Source organism: Heliconius melpomene, chromosome 3 (genome assembly GCF_056956725.1).
Source record: "Heliconius melpomene rosina isolate 202511_hmr_F chromosome 3, ASM5695672v1, whole genome shotgun sequence".
In the NCBI taxonomy this organism is placed as follows: Eukaryota; Metazoa; Arthropoda; class Insecta; order Lepidoptera; family Nymphalidae; genus Heliconius; species Heliconius melpomene.
The window spans coordinates 3,370,613-3,396,260 of NC_140391.1; the positions used below are offsets into that span (position 1 = coordinate 3,370,613).

Sequence of the window (25,648 nt, forward strand, 5' to 3'; positions counted from 1 at the left end):
CAAATAAAAGTCTTCTGAGACATCGTTAAGCAAATTACACTCTAGGGTAAAATTCCTCTAGTAATCTATTACAGATTATTTAGTCCCTAGCGATAATACTAAACATTTGTTAATACGATTTACAATCTAGCGGCCCTAGAGCACTTGGCACTTGTGTCAATTGCCAACCTCTTAACACGATGGCTTTATGAAGAGGACTAGAATTATAAGTAGTTTTGGTATTTCCTATTCATGGGATATCTTTGACTGCATTATTTGAATTTCACTTTATAATACCTTATGAGCCCAGTCATAGCGCAGGGTCACGAAGTGAGCTGCAAAATCGACTGGTTCTGGGTTCGATCCCCCACTCGAGGAAAGGAAATATTTATTTAAATTTATATTTCACAATTTCTTCGCTCTGGTGTCTCCTCCAATGCCTCCAGAATTTGGCGGAAAGTGGACAACGGAGTGTCTTAACATTAGGTTGCCTCTGCACGCCCTGCTGTGTGCGTGTTATAGCGTGAAACTATAAAAAATGTACATACCTACATCCTATCATCGAAAGATTTAATACACCAGAAGCACTACCGCTTTTTATTTCAAACATCGTCCTTTCTATTTAAATGAAAAAGTATCTTGATTTAATTCAATGGATGAAAGCCACTGCTCGCCGCTTTGTGTTCCCGTTTACTTTCTTTGTTATTTAGTTTGCTTAAATAAATATTTTCATGAACTTTCTTGTAACTTATATATTAAATGTATTAGAGAGTTTTTTTAGAAAATAAATGTTAATAAAATACTTTGCTTCTTATGTCTGCACTAATATCTTTAATAAATAATAATTATACCTTCTGGGTTTTAGGGTTCTGTACCTCGAAAGGGAAAACGGAACCCTTATAAGATCACCTTGCTGTCCATCCGTCCGTCCTTTTGTCAAGATCCTTTTTCTCAGGAACGCGTTAAAATATCAACTGAAGGTTATATGAAATACTCACGTCGACTGTCCCTTGGAGCTGTAAAAAAATAAACTTCTAAGGAAACTCAATCATAAGATACAGCTGTTTATAAACCTACAGAGACTTTCCGTGAACTCAGAATCTTGAAATTTGGTGCGAAGCAACGTCTTACTCGTATATTCCGTTCTTTGTGAATTGCCAACCTGTTAACAAAATAGCTTTAGGAAACGGAATAGACAGATGAATTGCGATAAATCAAAACTTTTAGGTATTTCATAGAAAAAAAATCATTACAAACTTATATTTGTAGTTCATTGCATACAAAATGAGTGCATATGTCCGCATACTTAAATTATACTTCCTTTTCCTATTTGACGTACAAATAACTAAAATTCCTAAAATTTTTCCGACCCGCACTTATCTGGTTTTCTATTTTCTTAGGTCCACGCACTCTAACTATCTCGCACATAACAGATTAAACAGAACCTGGAAAATCTGGAACCTGGGAATCTAGTGTAAGGATACTCTGTTTCTATTAAACTCTTACCACTCCACTATAGCACCACATCTAAACAGTCCTCACTTTAGCAATCAAAGCGACTAACGGATATAATGTAACATGATGAGATATTGATACGGCATTGCAAGAACATTCATCATCAAAATATTGGAAACCTATATTTATTTAATACTCGCGCAAATAATTTGCATTTGATAAATGACTGAAGTCGGAAGAGTCATTTTATTTGAATAATCGATTGGAATTATGGTAGAGGCTTTGTTCTAATATTTTAGTTATAATTTTTTATTAATCTCTATCTCTAAAATGAATGTAATAGAACCGAAAATAATGATTTTTAAAAAAATTCTCTGCCTGTCTATGCGTTTATCACAGAAACGACTTAACCGATTTAAATGCAGTTTGCACTATTACATTTTGACAAACTTCGAAATTAATAGTTTGCTTAAACCTTTAGTGATGTTTTGAGAAGAGTGAAGGTGTGTAGTATGGAGAGATCTGACTGATACCTATTATCATATTGACATCGCGCCATAGAAAACTGAAATTTTGCATGGAGACTTCTTAGGAGATGTATCGATATATTTCTTTTTAATAATTCACGTACTTAAATAAAATTACGGGCTTCCACTATTAGTTTATATGAACCACGCGTGTGGGCACTTTATACGAGCATAAAATACATATGATAAAGAAGAAATGAATTTACATTTAAAACATATACCTACTTAAGTATAGTTATTTTCATTTTAAAGTGCCTTCTTATAGAGTTGAATATTTTCATAATCAAGTTATCTGCTACAAGTAACCTATAAATAAAAAGCAATAACGAAAACTTGTGGGTACTTCTATTGTATAGAAGTGAGATAAGTTGTACGCCAAACTGAAATAAGTTAACCGAGTACAACTACGTTATTGAAAATAACTTTTGAGTTAGTTAACTACAATTCGTATTCTATATTTTATTCCAATATTATTGGGACAAAGTGGTATAATAATATCTGGAACTATTTTTGTAGGTAATAATTTTTATCATAATTCATATTTTCCTTGTGGAAGTGTTGAAATAGTTTACTAGTTAATTTTTAATTAACACTTGTTGGTTTATTCTTATCATTTACACGTTGTTTCATAAAAATAAAGGAATATTATTTAATAAATATAGTATTGGCCTATCCAATATCTAGTTAGTAGTTAATAAATTATGTTGCCTTATTTCCTTTTATGTTGAAAGAAGATAAAATTAAATAATCGAGTTAACAATAGGGAAAAGGAAGTTAAACGTTTTAATTATTATGCTGAAAATTAGCTTTAGAAAAAAACCTACTTAGATATTTTTCTAGCTTCACTTCATTCAGAGAGCCTAGTGTTGAGACCTACCTTTACACCTTTCCTTTCCTTTCGAATTTTTTTACCTTTCGAATTTGGGACATTATGTGTTTTAGGTGCAAAATAGAATTGAAAAAGAATATATCTACACTAAATTTGATTACATAAGAATATCATGTCCTGAAGATAATTTTTATTTGTGCTTAGAATACATAATGTAAATAGACTTTAAAATTGTTTTATCTTGAAATTGGTTCTGCTTTTAAGAAAATATGAGACAATATTAAGTTTAGTGCTTGTTGGTTTTGCTGCGGTATATCGCTATTATGTTTGGGTGGCTTAAAATATATGAACAGAAAAGTTGAAGATTTTCAAAGAAGAATGTTCAAAGTTTTTTCTTTATGTATTATTTATTTTATTACTTGATTGTGAACTTATGTATTAGTTCTTTACGTACTTTTACTAATGTATAGAATGATTCTAGAGGAAGATTTAAACAAAATAACGACAATATCAAAGATAAAATAAGATTTAAAGGTCTCACTTTAGAATGCAAATAACATATTTTATTTCGGTCCAACTGTAAACAGGGAAATTAAATTAAAAAAATTAAATCGATCTCGCAGGTGAAACCGTGAGTCGTACACTAGTTAAAAAAAATAAAAAGGTTTAATAAAATTTACAAGACTCTTGACATGAGAGAAACTGTTGATTTGGCAGAGATTTACGCAATTTCCGTTGGTGCGGTGAATAGAAAACTGAATGACAGTGACTGAGTGTTTATCTATATGTCGGAATTTGTAGTACTGAGGTGGTTCCGGAACGCCAGCGCCATCTGTTGGCGCTTTACAGAGTTAGTGTTATGCATTGGTATGGAAGGGGCGAGTCGAAGCGTGGCCGACGGACATCGACTCACTTTGTGTTTGGCGGTCGGCCGGTGCAGACGACACTGAAACTGTCCCGCGTTCCGTGCTGTGTATCTACCTACTGGGATAGCGATAGCTGTTTTCTTGTGAATTGGTTACGGTGTTGTAATTAATTCGTAATATCACAAATTATGTTTACTCGTGCCAACATTATCCACAGAAGCCCACAGTAGATCGGGTACTCAAAACTATGTGCGAGGGAAATCCACCCAACTCCGACATATATATATATAAAATCGAAAGGTCACTCACTCATCACGAAATCTCAGAAACTGCAAGTGCTAGGAATCTCAAATTTTGCATAGGAGTTACTTATAGGACGTAGGTGCTCGCTAAGACGGGAATTTGCAATATTCGACTTCTAAGGGGTTGTTTAGAGGGTTGAAAGTTTGTATGAAACTTTGTTACTACAAATGCTATTAATCTCAAATTTTGCACGGACGTCACTTATAGGACGTAGGTACTCATGGAGACAGACATTAATAATAACGTAATTCACGCAGGCGAAGCCGCGGGCGGGCCGCTAGTAAATTATATTTACTTGAACTATATTTTTAGACATAAAATATTATTTCTCAAAATTTATTTATAACTAGAAAAAAAACCTGAATTTGCTTATATATATTTATTTTTAACTTTCAACAACATACAGCAAATTATACTTAATCAATAAACACAAAAACGACCCCGTTAAACAAAATTACTGACACAGAAATAACGATCTAGTCCTTTACTATGTTTCAGTAATAAATTAATTCAATTTTTACTTTTATATCCATAGTAAAATATCGTTTTCAGTAAATCTCTACGACCTACAAGTTCCTTTGCCCGACCGTCCGGAGTTGTAAAATGTAATAAGTTATTTCTAGAATCATAAAAATGATCGTAACATTTGTTTACCGTGTCCGGAAGCAATTGTGATAGTTTAAATGGAAGTTTAAGTGAATATGAATAGTTTAAGTGAATATCGATAGCTTTAGTAATAAAAAGGTGTAAGAAAACATATAAATAATTCCTATATGCTCTAAAGATCATGATCGACTTCCGTAAGGTGGTTATCAATTCGACTGTGTTTTAATAATAATAATAAAAACTCTTTATTGTACACCCAAAAAAGGAATAGTAGAATACAAGAAAAAGAATATGGTACAATAGGCGGACCTTATCGCTGAAATAGCGATTTCTTCCAGGTAACCTTGAGGCGTTGGAAATCGCAAAAAAAATAAGTAAATAGTGAGTAGGGTGTGAATAGATATAACAAACAACAACTACAAAGAACTATATAAATAAATAAATAAATAAATAAACCTTCACAAAGATAGATACATATATACATAAATAAATACATACATACTTACATACATACATACATATACACTTATAAATTATGTTAACATATGGATACATACTTAGTATAGAAACAAGGGAAAAAATAAATAAAATGAAAATAAAATAAATAATAATAATAATAAATTACATTTATATTAAGTAAGTACGGTTAAAAAGGTTTAGAGGGCTAGAAAGTGTTTTTTTAAGCGTTTTTTAAAGGTAAGGAACGTTTTTGAATTCCTAACAATCAAGGGCAGGGCGTTCCATAACCGACTCGCAGTAATTGTAAATGAATCACCATAAAATGACGAGGAATGTTGTGGAATTTTTAGCACCCGACTATAGTCGGATCGCAGACGTCGTGGATGTGTTTTTATGTTTGTTACCTCAGAAGTTTTGACTGGGTGAATCTTCGAAAGCTGGTTCCCTTGTGGTCCCATAAGTCTTAAATTTGCATTAATTATGAGCGCGAGAAATGGATTCTTTATGGAAAGGACATGACAAGGCAGGAGTCACCTGGTGGTAAGTGAACTCCATCGCCCACGACCTCGTGTAACATCAGAGAAGCTACAGGTCCATTGCCGGCCTTTAAGGTGAAGGTAGATGAGCTTTTTAAAGGTACCCATATCGTACCAACCCAGAAACACTGCCTCTCCGTTGTAAATTGCGGAATGGCCTAACTGCCGTAGTATAAGTTTCTGGATGTAAAAGGTATATTAAATGTGAATTGTGAACGCTGGTAATCCTTTGCTTACCAAAGGAAATGCAAATTCTTACAGACAATATAAGAATTTGCTTGAAACAATAATATCACGTTTGCATATATTTCATATGAAAGTTTTATTATTATTTCTTTTATTCGTTGTATGTGCATTAACCTTTAACTATGGACGTGGTTTTTTTATAACACACATATGGACGTCGGGTCTGTCAGACCAGTGTATTTAATGGTCATATTCCGTCTGTTTTTTAAAGGAAGAAGACAATTTTATGTTTTAGTTTACATGAATAGCCTCTAATCAAACAAAATCAATATAAATAAAATCATTTTTTATTAAACTTTACGCATCACAACGATTTAAGTAACTTAAAGTCACAATTTCAGTCTTTGGCCACATGGGATGACTCTTAAGAAAATAATACTATAAAAAAAAGACAGATAATAAAATAAATATTTTTTTAACAAAATATAAAGTCTAATAATTAAAAAAAAATAAAGAAATAACATCTTATGGTATAAAATAAAAATTTTGACAACACCTCAAGATAAGGTATTATTGAACATCGATACACAATGGCATTCAACATTGTAGGCTAACAGGACGATTGCAGTCAACATAAGTATGTGTTGTGTTTCTATATATCTTTTGGGGGCAAAGTGTACATGTTTTTCAAGATCCCAAACTATTTTTTTAGCTTCATGTTCAATAAATGATAGATCAGATCGCGAAACGCGAGTCAAAGTCATTCTCAATTCTTAGAGTAGTTTAGTATACGAAACGCGTCTTTTTATTTGATAAAGTGCTATTTTCTTTATAAAATGTCGTCGTCCAATTCTTTTGTTTGATGTTGATTATAAAGTACCGATATTTTTGTCCCTGACGTGCTAGGTCGATAATTTTTTTCCATTTTATCATAAAAACTAAAAAAATTGAATCTTTTTTAGGTAAATAATATTTATATTACTAAAATATATAACAAACAATGCCAAATAATATATGATATAAAACAATAAAAACATTTGAATACAAATAATACAATTAAAATATTAAAGTATATTTTGTAATATTATAAAAATATATGGCGTTTTGAAATCATTCATGTATGGGAAACATGGACGTCGGGTCTGACAGACCCAGGCCCCGTTTAGAAAGTTAAATACTCACGTGTTTTGAACCCAGAGACACAACCACTGCTATCTACATTCATTTTGTCATTAACACTAAAGGTACTGAGAGACTCCGTGGCGGAGGTCACCGAGAAGTGGCCGATTTGTAGAATTCGTAGAACTGTCTGGTCTGTCAGACCCGACGTCCATACTTAAAGGTTAACCGAGTTCTGTAAGAAAAGGAGGTTATCAATTCGACTATTTCGAGTTATTTCGAGACTATTTTTTTATGTCTCATAACTTTTGAGTGGGTGAACCGATTTGATATTTTTTTTTTATTTCAAAGGTGAAGCTACCCATGTGATCCCATTTTTTTGGTCCATGTCTGACAATGGTATCTATGAAAAAATCACATAAGTCTGTAAATACGTAAAAATAGAAACATAATTTCAACAAATTTATAAAACTTTTGAAGCAATGACACAAAAAGGAAGCAAAATATTTTTGCTTACTTCAAGTATATTCCTCTCGGGCGCTGTTTCCGCTAAACTTTAAACATGAATTCCAACCATTGCTGGTTTCCAGTGTAACTCGGGTTTATTTATAGTATACGAATTATGTACGTTAAAATTTACAACTGAACGGTACGTGCAGTTTGCAAATCAATAAATTGTCTTATAAAAACGATATATTTCTTTTTTCTTTAGTTTCATGCTGAATTTCCCATTATATGTGCAAGGTACGCAAAGGGTACCTAGTGTGGTAACACTCCGCTGAATTTTTGCATAATTGCGTTTTGAGTGGCGGAATTCAACGCCGCACTTTGCCTTGGTAGGTATCAGAGCGAAGAAAATAAAAATATTAAAAAACAAAAAATAACATGACTTGATATGAAAACCTGTTAAAGCGATAGAAAGCATCTGCCGTATAAATGTCGCCGTGAAAATGAAATCCCGCCGAGATAATATCCTGGATATTAGTTAGGCTTTCCCTGAACAGGGTACGCAAAGGGTACCTAGTGTTCTGACACTGCCTTCCTCACTCAACGCCGAATTTTTGAGGCATTGCGTGTTGAGTGGCGGAACTCAACGACGCGCTTTGTCTTCGTAGGTACCAGAGCGAAGAAAAGAAAAGAAGCTAGGGTACGTAGAGGGAACCTAGTATAAAACATTCCATTGCCCATTTTCCGCCAGAAAGAAAATGAAAATACATATTAACAAACAATAAAAACTGTAATACCACTTGATATCAAAACCTGTTAAAGCGATAGAAACCATCTGCCGTATAAATGTCGCTGTGAAAATGAGATCACGCCGAGATAATATCGTGGATAATAGATACGCATTTCCTAGCAATATCGGTGGCGACGGTAGACTCGGAAGACTCGGTAGATATGGTATACAGTAATAAGTTATGCGCCATAAACGTCTCACATATGACGATGTATGACGAACTTTAGTATTTCCATACAAAAATAGTATGGCTCATTTCAGCTTCGTAAGAGCTGTATTAAGAAGTTATGGTCATGGATTTTATGCTTTGTATTGTTGAGATTTTCTTACATTTATTTTTTTAAATATCTGCTTCACGCTGTTTCCCGCACACAGCGGGGTAGGGATAGGAAACCTAGTGTAAGACACTCCGTTCCTTATTTTCCGCGAATAAGAAAATTTCCTGGAATAAGAATCGAACCCACGACCAGTCGAATATACGGCCACACTCTTGTGCTCCTGCGCCGTGACTGGCCTCACATTTTTTAGTAAAGAAATATTTTATAAGTTACGCTTAACTTTGCTATAATGAGCGAAAGTTAAATAGTTTCTTATCATCAATAAAACATTTATGTGAAGTTTGTTCCTTAAGTATATAGAATATTATGCAATAAAATTCCTCTTACAAATACAGTGTATTATTTTTTCCCCCCGCATATAGCTAGATAGGTAGAAGGAACCTATCCTAACCTATAAAGGGAGGTCACGGTAGTGTTAAGACACTCCGTTCCTCTAAAGACAATTCCGTTCCCCGTTTTCCGCGTGTTGAGTTCAACGCGGAATTCAACGCCTGTTTTTCCTCAATGCCAGAGCGTGGAAAGGAAAATATTAAATATTCCATTTTCCCGAGTGAGAATCGAACCCACATACATCGGGTTTACAGTCGCATACTTGTGTCCCTGCATCGCGACAGAGCTTAATTATTATTTTTTTAATATTTTTATAAAGCTGTATAATTGTTTCATATAAATTTTTCGAAATGCTTTCAGTAACTGAAGTACATATATTTTCCATATTGCTACAAACAGTAATTTTAATAATAAGAGTTAAAGAGTAGTAATTATGGTAGTAAAAGTCAATGAAGCGTGGTAGTAAAAGCGGAAAGCATTCGATATATTAATAAAAAGTTTACATATTTGCAGATATTTTATTTTGTTAAATATAAAAGTTATTAGTAGTTATTTTTTCTGTTCATAAAACTTACTTATTATAGACTAGCATCACTTAATTAATAGTGGAAGGAAGGTACCTGGGGTTATCGAAACCTTCCCCGATTAATGCACTGTTAAACACAAAAAAAAAAATCGTATCAGTAGTTCCTGAGATTAGCAGGAACGACTCATAAAGAATCTAAGTTCATTATTAATAACTAAAACATATTTAATTAACTTTCACTCTAGCTTCTTCGTCTTAAACGTTTTACTATACTCATATACTCGTATGTAAGCAATTTACTTTGAACCTTACCTGTGCCCGACATATCAATCTGGAGAAATAACTCGGTTGGTTAGTACAAAGCAAGGAATTGTAATTAAAATTCGTTTTGGTAAATATCTAGGTAGTTAATTGATTTCTTTTGTTCATGTATTATTGTTAATTATTTAGTTTGTTTTGGTAATGGTTATATTTTAATTAAGATATTAAAACAAAGTAGTACTAATCTGATTCTGATTTTGTATTACAATTAGTGCGATAATTTTTTTATAAGTGTTATTTTTTATAGTCTTTCTATTTTTTCTCATAACAGAACAGAAAAAATAGCCAGTGTCGAAACACACCGTTCTCCACTTTCCAATTTAATTTGAAACATTTCGAGAACGCCGCTCTACCTCGCCAGAAAAGCAAAGTCAAAATAATTCAGTGATCGGGAATTACCTAATAACCATCGCAATTTCTTTATTTATCTACCTAAATCGTCCAAATCAAACATTATTCAATTATAATTTGTTCCACCCTTCGTTTTAGTTCAACCCTCTGCATTGGAAGGGTAAATACAAAATCTACATATTTATAGATTACTAGTGGACCCGAACGCGGCTACGCCCGCTTGAACTATACGAATATTTATTAAATATATTTATGAAATTATTTTCAGTTTTCAATAGAGAGTTCAATAGTTTTCTAACAACAAACTTTGCAAATCGTTGCTTAGCAACGGCCGCATATTGACATGGCGGAATAAATTGCATGTCAAATTAATAAATATTTTAATATATTGATATATATCGAAAATATTACAAATATGAGAAAAAAAAAGTATCCTATGTTCATCCCGAGACTCTCAAGTATTTCTATATGAGTATTTTATCACAATTAAATTAGCGGTTTGGCTCTGATTGCGTAAAAGACACACAGACAGACAGACAGACAGACAGAGTTACTTTCGAATTTATAATATAGGTATGGAGGCATGAATATAGGCTTGTTATAAATTTTGTCGTTCTCTTCAAATGTACTGTCACAGTGTATCTATCATTTGATCCCTTCGCTTTGTTAGATTATATCATACATTCTATTTATGATCGAAAACCCTTTTGGACTTCCGTTACAAGATATATAGATAAAGCTTTGACTTTAAGCTTTACATTTGTCTATTATGTTATAACATGTTAAATAAGATTTTATGGCAATAATTGTAAAATAGAATGGTAATATAATATGAGATATTTGTGGCTTAGTGGCACAAGCGAGCGGCTGTACACGCAACATATTGTTTAGGTTCGATTCCCACTCCAGAAAATGAAATATTAAATATTTTCATTTTTTACACTAGTGTCAAGGCAAAGCGCGGCGTGAAATTCCGCCATTCAACACACAACGCCTTCTGAATTCAGAGAAAAGTAGGTTGCAGAGTGTCTTAACACTAAACTCCCTCTGTGTATCCCTCTACTGGAATACAGCGTGAAACTGAAAAAAACTAATATTAAAACCTAAGTCCCATTAACAAACCTCATTTATTAAAAACCACATATTTCATTTTGTTTGTATTTTCTCTTTTTACATAACTACCTACATATATTGTAGAGATTTTTTGGACAAAAAGTTACGTCGGTCCATTCACTGCAAGGTCGCATTTCCGTGGCGGCTGTGCGGCGCGGCTCGAGTTTATTTATTGCACGCGTCTTGGCGTATATTACCTCCGCACTGGCGTTTTTACTTGACTGATGTAACGTATTCGTTATGGTTGTGAAATTATGAAAAAAAATATGAAAATTTCTACAATGATAACGTAATGGAGCAAGAAAATGAAATAAAATGATAAATTTTGGAATTTTCCTCTAAATTATTGAAAAAAAACGGTTAGGTGCGAGCTTGGCTCGTCTGTCGAGGCTTGCGTATCAATTTCAGAATGATAGGTCGACGGTAAGTTGTTATAAAACTTGACAAACTTAAGTTTGCGGGCATATGCACTCATTTTATATGAAATGAACTACAAATATAAGCTTGCGATTATTTTTTTTATGAAATACCTATACTATAAAATTTCACTTTTCGCAATTTTTCAAAGTGCGGCGTTTAGTTCTGTCACTAAACACGCAATGCCTACAGAATGTGGCGAAAAATGAGTAACAAAATATTAGTTACCTAACCCTAACCTGCTTTGTGCGGGACACAGCGTGATACTGATTTTTTTTTAAATCTATGTATTATATAAAACTGCCTAATGTATTCTTTTCTTTTTCTCTTTAAGTGTAATGTTAATAAAGATATTCATTTTAAACGAGGTTGCGCATTATGAACGAGAGTAAAAAAAAATTATAACGATTCCAAACCTCGTTTACGGTAAATTCGTCAAAAAAAATCTTTTCATCGGAATAAAATTGAAGCAGGTAGCCCGCGGTGCTCGGAATATTAATAAATAATTTATTTTCGTAAAACACCGACGGATTTATAAAGATTTTCTCGTATTTACAGATATTTGGTGAATCTTGATAAGTTTATGCCGGTTTTACTGAAGTCCATTTATTTTTTTTCAGGGATTTGTTTTGAAAATATTTTGTACTGGATGACTTGAAATTATTAAAATAATAAAATTATTAATATATATTTTTTTCACTTCGTGCTTGAAACCACATATATAGCAATCATAGGCAGAGAGACACTCTCCGTTTTTCACTTTCCACCTGAATTCGAGACACTCCATGTTAAGTGGCGGAACTCTACGTCGTGTCTTGGTCAGAAAATATGAATTGTGGCGAATGGTAAGAATATCATTTCGCATTAAGGTTTAATTTAAATGATTTAAACTATGTAAAGTTGTTCACAATCATCATAATCGTCATAACTTCGACTTTGCGATAAAAATTTTACCGACAACCTAAGGTTAAAGTTACAATTGGGAGAAATTCAAAGTTAATTAATAGATAAGTAATAAATAGTAATTAATTTCAGAATTACAAAAATTCTTCTATTAATATATAGATCATTTTTTTTTTGAAAAGAAAACTATTGAAAGAGCCTTCAATTCATCAATAACTCAAGGGTATTTTATAGAGCCTACTACATTTATATCAATACAAGAATTATCTATGAATTTATGGATTTCTTTAGAGTTCATCTTCATTTATTCGAGCACTTTTATCTGAATAGAATGTGAATACCATCAGATGCCAAAGCATTCTGGTGACCCGTTTAGCTCGCTTGAATTGACCACAGGTACTCACCCATTTCCCTACTTTCCAACTTCTTTGATCTAACACTATTTTAGCCTAAAACATCTTCTTATTCTTTATATATATCTATAAGCGAATTAGCATAATATAAAATGAACATTTCTAACTTTCTCGTTTTGTACATAAGTTTTTTTAAAACGTTTGTGAAGAGAGCGAAGAATGAAAAAAATATATTTCATTCCTGGTAGTGGGAATCGAGCTCACAACCGTAGCTTTAACAGTCTCACCCCTGCGCCACGACTGGCTTCAAGCTATATATATGTTATATAAAAAATACTCCGTAGTAATTAATTATCCAGCATTTGTTTTTTATAGCCATTTCCATCTGCTTCGAGATTGTGGTAGTCTTATTAGCTTTTGTCATAATTATTGCGGTCATTAGAACTTTTCTTGTAAGAGTAATTTATAACGTCTTTTGTTAATTTTAATCGCTTCTTCTTCTTCCCTCCATGTTGGATGACTTCAATTAATTTTGGCCGCTATTTACGATCGTTTAACTTTTTTGCCGCGCTCCATAATATTATAATTATAAAAATAAATATAAAATACCAGGCCAGTCGTGGTGCAGGGGCACAAGCGTGCAATGGTAAACGCGATAAGTCGTGGGTTTGATTTCCACTCGAGGAAATGAAACGTTCTGATAACGAGGCGTTGAGTCAAGTCACTCAACAAGCAAAGCCTCCAGAATTCGGCGGAAAGTGGATAACGGAAGTGTCTTAAACAACAAAAACTTCTCTCTGCCTACCCTGCTGTGTGGAGGATAGAGCGTGGAGCTGATTAGTTGCTTAATTCATTACTTCTTTGTTTCCCCCATTTTTTTATTTAGCATTAAATTTTTAAAGAGTATTCTTCGTCTTCAGAATGAAGACTACCAATCCTGGACTACCACCCTATTAGATCTCTAGTACAATTATCGCAAGCACTATGATTAAGTAGTCCCAAAAGTTTGAACCAGTTTTCGACGCTTAGTTGAAAACTTTATCTATCAGAATGGTTTTGGTACACACCCTGGTGGTTGTTGCAATTCTAAACTTGTAAAGTAACTGTTACCAGCGCCTGGAGACATGCAAATGCAGTTAACCTTTTGTAGTTTATACATCTAAACTGTTGACTAAAAGCTAGTGTGAACAGTGAGTTTTACGTATAACTAGGATGCAAGTTGATTTAACAATAATTGAAAGTGATGTGGTAATACCTTATTTTGCATTTTAATATATATATATATATATAGCTATAAAAATATTTTCTATAGTTTTTTGCATATTTACGAGACATGTATTGAACATTAGGTTAAGTGGTATGCGAAAATCCCATAATGTCAAACGTGTTGGGTGTGACATTCTGATAGTAGTATTTTCCTTTAAAAAATAAAATTCGTATCATATAGATTTCAGTAATTTTTTTATGTTACGTAATATCAAAAAAACTGAAAATATATAATAAAAGTTGATTGACTATTTACGTTTCATTGACATACATTTAAGTCAACAATTTTAAATGAATACAAAAAACTATCAAAAAGCTCTAGATTCGAGGAAAGGAATATTTTTAACGAATATCATGTTGATGAACGTCGGTCGTAAACAAAGAGCATATAACTAAAAGATTTTTAAAATTTGAATATTCTTATCCACAGTGCATATTTCTCTTTTGTCATAACGAAAATATATGAAAAATACCGGTTTAGTGCGAGTCGGACTCACCCACCGAGTCTGTACCAATTTCAGGATTGTAGATCAAGAAATACAACCTATAAAAATTTAATATACAAACTTAAGTTTACGCATATACTCATTTTTAACCGACTTCTGTAAGAAAAGGAGGTTATCAATTCGACTGTATTATTTTATTTATTTATTTTTTTTTTTTTATATGTTTGTTACCTCATAACTTTTAACTGGGTGGACCGATTTTGATATTTTTTTTTTATTTGAAAGGTATAGCTTCCCGAATGGTCCCATTTTTTTTTGGTCCATGTCTGACAATGGTATCCATGAGAAAATCACATAAGTCTTAAATTTGCATTATGCATGTGCGCGACTAATAGCCGAATAACTCAATATCGCGCCAACCGATTTTGATGATTCTTTTTTTATTTGAAAGGATACACTTTAAGGATAATTTGGTGAAAGTTTGGTTAGGTTTCGATTATGGAATCCGGAGAAAATTGAGAAAGTTTGTTTTTTTTTGGTCAAAAATTAATTATACTGTAATAGTTACAAGCAAAAACTTTTTAAATTGATGTCAGAAGTGAGATTCCTGATCGTTGCATTTCTTTTCAACCAATCTCAAAAAAGAGGATGTTCTCATTTTCAACCAACTTCAAAAAAGGGAGATTCCGAATTCACCCGAATACTTTTTATGTTTGTTCTTGTCAATATACCAAAATGTAACTTTGCACAAAAATAATAGCTAATTAAATGAAGTTTTACATAGAACAATCACAACCACTCGTTGACAACCACTACCACCACCATCACCACCACCATCACCACTCGTTCAAGAAGCATCATTTTAAGATCTACCCATCACTAAAAATCGTAAAATAAATTAATTTTTAACAAAAACAAAAACCGACTTCTAACAACGAACTAAAAAGTGAAAAATAATTATATAAAGATTTTATAATTTTGAAGTCGGTGTCAAACTAATGCTACAACACCTTTACTACAATATCTAATTACTAAGCCTGTTTGTTTTACTTGGCACCGACTTCAAAATTATAAAATCTTTATATAATTATTTTTCACTTTTTAGTTCGTTGTTAGAAGTCGGTTTTTGTTTTTGTTAAAAATTATGTATGAAATAAACCACAAATAATATAAGTTTTTAATTATTTTTTTTCTATGAAATACTTAAAATTTTTCACATTTTAGATTTTCTCCTTTTTTTGTATTGTAATTCTCTTCATGCCAAATTTGTAATGAAAAATATAAATTCGTGAAAAAAAACGCGTTTACCTTTTTAAACATATAAACAAGATATACGATACGTAATTTAACTTTAATCCAGGGTTATGGGTGGAATAAATGCGTGTTCTCGTATCCTATAAAGCTGCTTAATTATTATAATTAAACATTTCATATACAAAAAATGCCTATAAATAACTTAAATTACTGCAATAGGTACTGAGTTTTTGGACGAAATTTGTTTTTCGCATTGGTATAATGTTGAAATCATACTAATTATTTTTATAATTAGTAAGCTATGCTAATGCATAGCTAAGCTAGAATATGCTAAGCTATAAAATTTTAATAATAAAGAAATGAAAATCAAATAAACAGAAAAATCTTAAACATCTTCTATATATTATAGGTAAGTTTATGTACGAATTCTGGCGGAAAGTAGAGAACAGTGTCTTAACACTCTCTGCCTACGGTGCCATCTCTGCCATGGTGAGATGAATCATAAACCTTAAAAAAGAAAAATAAATTTCAAACACATATTAAGTTTTAAACATTAAAATCAAATACGAACAATGCGAAGATCAAAAAGTGGAAAATTCAAAAATCCTAATCTCTAATCCTAATCCTTTCGTTTACATTTTTTTTTAACAAAAAAGGTTGTTTAAAGATGTTTCATCTCCTCAGGGACAAAGGCAACAATTGTTTTACGAATGCCTGCTCTTTAATTTTCTTTTTATCGTGACCCCTCTAAAGGGAATAAGATTGTAGGAGGGCCAATATTTTGAAGCCCTTTCATTAGTAATCCCTTTTGTCATTATTACAAAGATAATTGCTTGGTTTTGAATGAAAAAATCAACTTGAATACAGCTTCTAATAATAATTGAGGGTTATATCTAATTTATGTAAATTATTTTGGATCTTTTGTTTTCTTTAGTAAGATATTAAAGGGAACGAATCGTTATTTATTATTGGATGTATTGTAAATAATATTTAATAGAAAATACGGCTGAATATATAAGGTTACATTGTTACTATAATTAGAAATGTATTCCTGGTGCTATTTTTTTATTTAGATTAAAATCGCAGAATAGTCTCGTTAGCCGTTCACATGAAAAATATTTATTAAATTCAACGTTTATTATTGATATTTTCTCTGTCCTTTTTGATATCGACGCGATATGTGTACAAAATGTTTATAGTAAGTCGCATTTGTTCATTCATTTGATCATCTATTTATTTAATTTACTTTTAACTAATTATTTTTAAGTCGAAATTCGATTAGATTATTTAAAAAAAAATATATGTGGAGAACATAGTAATATCTTACAGTAGATAGATACGTTTGTCAGGCTATAGCTGGAGCTAGGCATTTCTATATCGTTGGCAATATAATATAAATAAATAAATCAGCTTCACGCTGTATCCCGCACACAGGATGGGTAAGCAGGGGGAACCTAGTGTTAAGACACTCCGTTACCCACTTTCTGCCGAATTCTGGAGGCATTGCGTGTTGAGTGGCAGAACTCAACGCCGCGCTTTACTTCGACACCAGAACGAAGAAATGGAAATATAAACGTAAATAAATATTTCACTTCCTCGAGTGGGGATCGAACCAACAACCGTCGTGTTACAGTCACACCCTTGTGCCGCTGCGCCACGACGGCCTCGAAATAAATATAGTTTCCTAAATTTCAAAATTAAAAGAAGATAAGTACTATAATAAACTCATATCTATCTTTCTCTACAGTACAATGAGGCCGAGCGTCCCTCTCCTCTGCGTTTGCTTCTACGCCCTCCTATCAAGCGGCACTTCAAGCGACGACGACGATAGACGATGGCTCGTCTCATTATTGGATCTCGTAGAGCTGGAGTACCAGGACCAGTGCGACAAGCGAGCGACAGCCTCATGGGAAGAATTGTTAGGTAGCACTTCAGGATTGTCTACAAAGGTAAATATATGTACAAAACTAACAATCACTAATATAGGAAAAATACAAATATGCCTATGGGGTCGATAAACGCACGGTTTTGAGTTCTATTACTACTCGGGGAAATTAATTATTGTCATTTATCGCTCTGGTAAACTGACAAGGCGCGGCGCTGAGTTCCGCCATTCGCCACATGTCTCAAAAATTGAGAGGAAAGTACGAAACGAATGTGTTCAAACTAGGTTCCCTCTCTCATAAGACAAATTAAAAATCTTGAAAAATTTTAAAGAGTAATTTAGTGTAATTATAAATGACTTTGATTATTATAGAATTATATTTCTTTTAATTAGCGCTAATTAGTATATAAATAAATTTTCATATTAAACACATTTTTGGTTATAAAATAATATGTATGTACGTACAATATATATAACAGTACCGCAGTCTGTCGCATTGTTCTTTTAATTACTAGCTGTAGTCAATAAGACAGCGCGAGGCGTTGAAGTTTCTTTAATCATTGCTAACGCCTAGATAAATATGGTGCACACTGCAGTATTTACAATAGGTTTCAGTTTCAAAGTAACTTATTGCTTTTTAATTAAAGTGAAAAAAGAAATATGTTATATGTATTTATTTTAATTCGTTAAATTGATGGGTACGTAGTGCCTTAACATTGGGTTCCCAGGCTTCTTTTGCCAACTTTCTTATGTGCGGGATGCAATCTGAAAATAAAAAAAATCGTTTGCATTTTTTATCAGGTTTTTTTTATTATAAATAAGTTTAACGTTAAGTAACTATTTTATTATGCTTATTATAACTGTAACTTCCCAATCTAAAAAAGAATATGAAATAAAAAATACAGAATTTAAAACAATATTTTTTCTACAGCTGGAAAGCGACAAGGCCTTCGGTATATTCGTACTTAAGCAGAAGACGGATGTAGCCAGCGCGTCCACGGGCCACGCGTTGGGTGCTAACGACGATACCTTGCGTCGCCGCGTCAAGTTGATTCTACAGCCTGGTGATGCTTTACTGGATACGCATAATTGGATAAGGGTAAGACTGTTTTGTTAATTATTTGTTTAAAAATAATGAGAAAATGAAATATTAAATATTTTCATTTCTTCGCTCTGAAGAGGTAAATTCGGTGGAAAGTGGGAAGCGGAGTGACTTACCACTATGCTCCCTCTGCTTTCCCTGCTACATGAAAAAAATAGTTAGCACCCACTTTAAATAGGGAAACGAATGAGAAAAATCGAAAATCCATTTAACCAATTACTACGTGAAACACATTTTCCATACAGCTGTTCGCAATTTGTACTAAGTGCTATGGCTATCCCAAAGAGGGGAGTTTAATGGACCGTGCTGCCTACCTTTGAAGGAAATCCTTTTAGGACACTGACGTTTAGTTAATCTCTAAACCACATTATTTATTGTGAACATTTTTTATTATATTTATTTTTCATTTCTTCGCTCTGGTAGACAAGGTGAAGCGTTAAGCTCCGCCAATCAACATGCTTAAAAAGGTTGTATGGGATCGCTGGACTGGCTTCTAATGAATTGTTTTAACATTGTATTGCTTTATTTAGTGTTTCCTTTAGTATTTCCTTACAGTAAGGGAGTTATAGAGGTGACAACTCTTAACGTAAAAGTTTATTTTCCTGGCTTCTATAAGCCTGACTACTGTTTATATATTAATATTCTTTCGAATATCATTTTACCATATTATTTCTTACTCATATAATTTTAATAAAAAAAAACACTTAGTTCTTGATGCCACCCATGGCGCAGGGGCCACTCAACACGCAATGTCTGTTGAATTTAGCAAAAAGTGTGGATGGAAGTGTTTTAACACTAGAGTCCCTCTGCTTACCCATAAACATGTGGGGATACAAAGGATACAAGGGAAGCTAAAAAACCATTTACTAAACACATCTTCATCGACCTGCGTATGTTGGTATCTTTAAGAAAAACCCACAAAACCTCCATCAGCCAATTCGTTGTAATTATAATAATTGACGAGGGTTTCCGCAAGGCGAGCACATTCTGCCTACAAGATAGCCTCATCCCGTCGGCTCGGTTTCACTCAATTATCTGATACCATTACATTTAATCATTATTGCCCTTTGAACACGAGACTTAACGTACGGAGTGACTTTTCATCATGGATTCTCTTCTCTCCCAATATTTTAAATGTGAAAGTTTGTGAGGAAGGATGTTCGTTCCATATTTACGCAGAAACTGCTGAACAGATTTGGATAAAACTAATCAATTTGGCTATAACATAACAACAACTTAAAGCGGGTGAAGCCGCGTTGACGTCGCTAGTAATTAATAATTTCATATCATGGATGGATAGCCATCCATCATGAATAGAAGAAACATGTAGCTATATATAGGAATATAGGGCAATTAAGAAAGTTCATACATCAAGGAATAAGATATAAAGCTTTCATTTATTATTATAGATGAGCTAGACATGTAAGGAGTGTGCTTATTTAATAAAAACATATGTACTGGATTTGTATATTATATATTATATGGTGAGTTAGTGTATATATTAATGTCATCTTACAAGTAATCTTAACTTCTCTATACGGTTTTTAACTAAAAATTGTTTAAAATATTCATATCACTTTGTAATAGTACTTCGTACTGAACATTATGAAATACTGTGTTTCGCACATAGCACGGTGGGCAGAGGAAATTCGATTCTGACTTAATTCTGGAGGAGTGGCGAAACTCATGGCCGGACTTTTGCCTTGTTGCCAGAGCGAAGAAATGAAATTATTTAATTTTCCTCAAGTGTGAATCGATCCCACAACTAGTCCCAATTACAGTCGCAAGCTTATGTTTGCATTTGAAACTTGCCACTAGCACCTATTTCCAATATAAAAAAAAGCTTTTCTAAGCACTTTTATTTTGTTACAGCTAGTAACATTCGCTGAAACAGCATCCCATCGCCTACGCTGGGCGAAAGATTACGATTGTGGATCAAATACTACTTGTACATTAAGAGGTAAGAATTTTATATAAGTACTTTTTTTAAAATAATTTTGTAATATACTTTCTAAAGAAATATTGTTAAAGTTATTTTTTTAATTTATATATAACTTCTTGCTAAACAAACATTAAACACCTATTATATGAGTTAGTGAGAAGTTCGCAAGTTGAAAAAGAATAATTCTTAAGTACATATAAGTATTTCATACTTAATAGACCAATAAAACACTTTTATGGGACCGTCATGGCGCAAAGGCACAAGGGTGTAACTGTAAAGCAGCGGTTGCGGGTTCGAGCCCCACTGGAGGGAATAAATTATTATTTATTAATATTTTCATTTCTTCACTCTGGTAAAAAGGCAAAAAAGCCTGGCATTGAGTTACCCCACTCAACACGTGATGTCACGAAAAATTCAGCGGAAAGTGGGGAACGGAGTGTCTTATCACTAGGTTCTCTCAGCCTACTCTGCTATATGCAGAATACATGGCGAAACTGATAATTAAAATAAAAAAAACAATGTTTTTTTCTCCACTCCCCCCATATATTTATGTAGACATTATACTTCGCTTATCCAGAATCGAAGAGACGAATATATTAAATGCATTATTGAATGTATGATGATGTATCTTCCATGACTTGAATATGAAGCCGTAACCCAACGCTTTCCAATTTTTTCATCAAATATCCATTTTATACTTGACTTAAAAATAAAATCACATAGCATATATCTTTAAAACATTCTCGTACATTATTTAGAGCTGCACAATAGCATGGCTAGAGGTCAAGATGAAGATGCACTCCGCCATATGAAACAGTCGTGGGAGAGCCACCTGCCGGATTTGCACGAATATCTGGAGACTATACTGCCTTTGTTGAGGAACGCTACTAAGGAAAATCGTAAGTATTGTTCGTTTGTAAATGTGTTTTAGATTTTAGATTTTGTTATAAGAAAGAATACAAGATTGTTTTTAAAAAATTAAATATTATATGTAATATTTTAATTAATGACATGAATTATAATTTCTTTCAATTTTATGAATTTATCTAACAAATTTGAGGGAAAATAATTTTAATATAAACTAGCAGACCCGCGAACTTCGTATCGCCTAACAGTCGATTTTTTTTTATTCTGCTATTAGCGACACCGGGTCAGCTAGTAAGATAAAAAAAATAAAAACTTAAATCATTTTTAATTCTTATAATATTCATTAAAAATTATAATAAAAATAACAATTTCCGATATCTTATTATGATGCCTACTTATTATATTTTATTTTTACTTATTCTAAATTCAGTTTCATTTTCATTGTAGTACTTTATGGTACACGTTATTTTTTGTTTGGTTATCTGGCGCGTAAACAAACAAAGCAGATGGTTTTCCAACACGGGAACAGGCAACAGACCATGCGAGAAACATGAGTTTTCTATATTAATACCACTAACACTTAATAACTGCCCCTGGGATTTGTTTATAGTCATTGCGAAAGCAAGCCGTACTGGAAACTGTAGTCTTTTAAGCTCGAATGGTATGTCAGTCGAAATCATTGGGATGCCCCGCATCATCAAAAAGTCTTCTCCTTTATACTTTCCTTTTAATATGATTGCTTCTATTACGTTATTCATTATTTTTTTATCGCTAATCGTGTGCTGTTACAAAGTTTCAGTTGGTTAATATTTCGCAACATTATAACTACACATTCAAGGTTTAACTGAAGGTTGTGAGGCGGCAATCCTGTCAAATCAAGTGAATTTAAAAATTCCGGTGGATAGTTCACGACATCATGTTCATTAGTTGCCGTATCAACTGACTTATGTGTCCTTATTTTGCCAGGAATGCCATCTTGAAAATTTATATTTAATTCATTTACATCAGTGTGTTTGGCAGCCAGTAAAGCTCTTTCGCTCAACCAATTATGGAATAAATAATCAGCAACATTTGGAAGCACTATATGAATGAGTTCATCTTTTGATTACGTTAACTGACAAGAACTATCAGGAAAGGTGATGCAGCCAGTCAGCGCATCTACAGGAAGTTTGCCATTACCAATATCAATGAGTTGTTTAGAGAATATGTCTATAGATTGATCATTTTGCAACATGACACGCATATTCTTGCTTAAATGTAATACCTTGACATGTTTCCACAATTTTGAGGACTTTAAACATGAATTCAGTTCATCAGCTTGCATTGAACGTGGAACCACTGGCAATCCTCCTCCTTATAATAAAATCATTGCGCCACCAAATTGATTGGCAAACTGAGTTTTTACAATAACCTTACAATATTGGCAAGCACAGTTCATAGGTCCAATAGCAACACAGGTGTAGGCACTGCTGGCATCAATTGATATATCGTAACAAAAAGCAGCTCGATTCAAATTTGCAACATTATCAGTCAACTATCGTGGTCACGTTCATTGCAATTTTCACGTTCTGGGCAGTACGATTAGATTCTTCTGGTTAAATTTGTCCACCGCCTTATAGAAGGCATTTTTTATAAGTCACAAATACACAACACTTTATTAATTTTATAAAATTTGTGGCTTTTAGATTTAGTAATATAGACGCACAATGAGACGTTTACATTTCAATTGACATCTTACCATAGAAATATTGACAAATATTGACATTAATAGACTGAGATCCCAGGGCCCCCAGACCTACATCATTTTAACAAAGCTGAAATTTTGAGGATTGATAGTCTAATATGTACTTAAGACTCTCTAACTTAAAAATCCTTCAGAGATAGTGCCAACTTAAAGCACACTTTCAGTTGCGTTAAAGAAGAAAGTCTCTTTTTTTTTCTCATTTATTTATGTACCACACAATAAAGAAAGTACAGAAAACTTATGATAACAGAAAAAATGTGTACAATGGATAACTTATCTCTAATAGAGATCTCTACCAAAAACCCTTGAATGTAGCGGATGTTAAAAGAAATGATTCGGGTGCGGTATTTTAATATAATGTTAATAATAATAATAAACCTACATACAAATATACATAATATTAATCAATATTACTATACCTACATAAATATATACAATGACATAAAAGAGTTGAAACAGAAAAAGAAAATTAATAAAAAAAAGACAAAGCGACTACTAAAGATTCTAATTGAGATTAAGAAATGTTGTTTTAATTTGATTTTAATAGTATTTAGAGATGGATTGCCCGACAGTATAGAGTTAGGTAGTTCCATAAGCGCACTGCTTGAACTGTGAAGGATTTTTCATAGAAAGAGGTATTAAATATAGGGCACTCAAGCTTTCTTAGAGTTACACATGAGCGTACAGGTCTTTCACTTGGAAGTGTCAATTGAAAACGCTCCCTTAAGTAAGGAAGAGAGTTTTTATATATGTTTTAAAGTAAAAAATGTATATTTCACATTCTTTCACGTGGATCTTTACTTCTGCCATACGTCATAAAGGTTCTTTAAAATTGGGGCAAATTACATTAAAGTAAATCTAAAATTTATAATATATTATTTACGGACTATTTCAAGACCCCTCTAGCCCCAGACCTTAAGCAACCAGATCAATCCGATGGCTTTATCATTTTTCCAAAAAGAGATATACCGTTATTTTTCTCAACCTCTGAAAGGATCCCATTTTCAAGTTAGTGAGTAAGCATACTGTCTTAACTACATGTAAGACTAATAGTCCTCAAAATTTCACCTTTGCTAAAATGACGTCGGTCTGGCAGCTCTGGGTTCTTGGGCTATAATATTTATACGATACTAACGTCACTCAATTGTTTTGCCTTCCAGGAATCCAGCTACTAACATTTAAACTTTATAGTAGTGTATTAAAGTCCAAATTGACTTTTAAGTAGATATTAATACGAATCTTTTGAATGGGAATATAGAAAAGTCATGTTTTTGGACCTTTTCTGGTAAATTTTAATTTTTTTCTGTCCGTTAGAACCATCCTCGTACTTCAAGGAATATTATAAAAAAGGAATAACCGAAATCGGTTCAGCTTCTCTCGAGATTTGCGCTTAGCAACACATTCAGCGATTAATTTTTATAAAAAAGAAGATATTTCGTATATTGTTTTGATATTATAAAATTACTTTTGCCTCCTTCCAGAGTGAGGTAATGAAAATATTAAATATTTCATTTCTTCAAGTAGGAATCGAACTCAGAACCTGTCGTATATACAGTCCGGTGCTTGTGCCACTGCGCCACAACGGGCCTCAAAATTATAAGAATTTAATTTTTTTATCTGTGATACACATATATGTTACCGATTTATGGATTTTCTTTTTAAATTTTATTTAATTTGTATATATTTATTAAAAATATTTACTTAAATTTATATCATTTGGTGTTGAACCATTTTAAATAATAATTATGGTATTACGTAAACGTCAAAACAAATGTTTATTACGTAGAATAATTTATTTTAAGACGACTGACGAATTATATGTAATAAAGTTTAGCTGGGTGACTGGGGTTCCACATTGGATCCAATTTTTTTTTATGTCAACAGAAAATGCTCATCACGTTGAATAACTTTTCCTAATTCGTTGTATTGATATCTCTTATAGATTAGGCGGGCTGCTAGGGTCTCACATCAGGTATTCGGACTATCAAAATAAATTATAGCCTATATGTTGCCGAAGACTAATAGCTATGCAACAAAAGAAGTTTCATTTAAATCTGTCCAGTAGTTTTTGAGTTAAAGAGTCACAACAGACAGACAGACAAGAATTCCAAAAATCATATTTTTACCTTCTATTAGTTGTATTGAGTCCCCCTGAAGTGTTTTTTTTAGTTTATATTCAATGTACAGATTTTACCCCCTTTACAGTTTTATTATATATATAGATTATTTTATATTTGGTAATCGAACCCACAACTGTACTCACTACGACTAGATGGTTTCCACAAACTAACAATGAATAATAATTAATAACTATTTAAAACGAATTTATCGGATGAAAGAAATATTAACTTAGTGTAGACATCCTGGCTATGACCTCGGGTTTACTGT

At 32.7% G+C, this 25,648-nt stretch overlaps 2 protein-coding genes across 2 annotated transcripts in view; one reads left to right on the forward strand and one right to left on the reverse strand.

Moving 5' to 3' along the window:
* Nucleotides 1-25,648, reverse strand: part of LOC146539880 (tektin-B1) — a 187,523-nt gene that overhangs the window by 76,419 nt on the left and 85,456 nt on the right. The window lies entirely within an intron of this gene.
* The window catches only part of LOC146539883 (angiotensin-converting enzyme-like), a 79,921-nt gene that overhangs the window by 45,801 nt on the left and 8,472 nt on the right, over nt 1-25,648 (forward strand). The window contains exons 2-5 of the mRNA XM_085208034.1: nt 17,468-17,669; nt 18,537-18,704; nt 20,580-20,667; nt 21,408-21,548. Coding sequence (XP_085064160.1) covers nt 17,472-17,669; nt 18,537-18,704; nt 20,580-20,667; nt 21,408-21,548 — 595 coding nt within the window. The 5' untranslated portion in view covers nt 17,468-17,471. The remainder of the gene's footprint in view (nt 1-17,467; nt 17,670-18,536; nt 18,705-20,579; nt 20,668-21,407; nt 21,549-25,648) is intronic.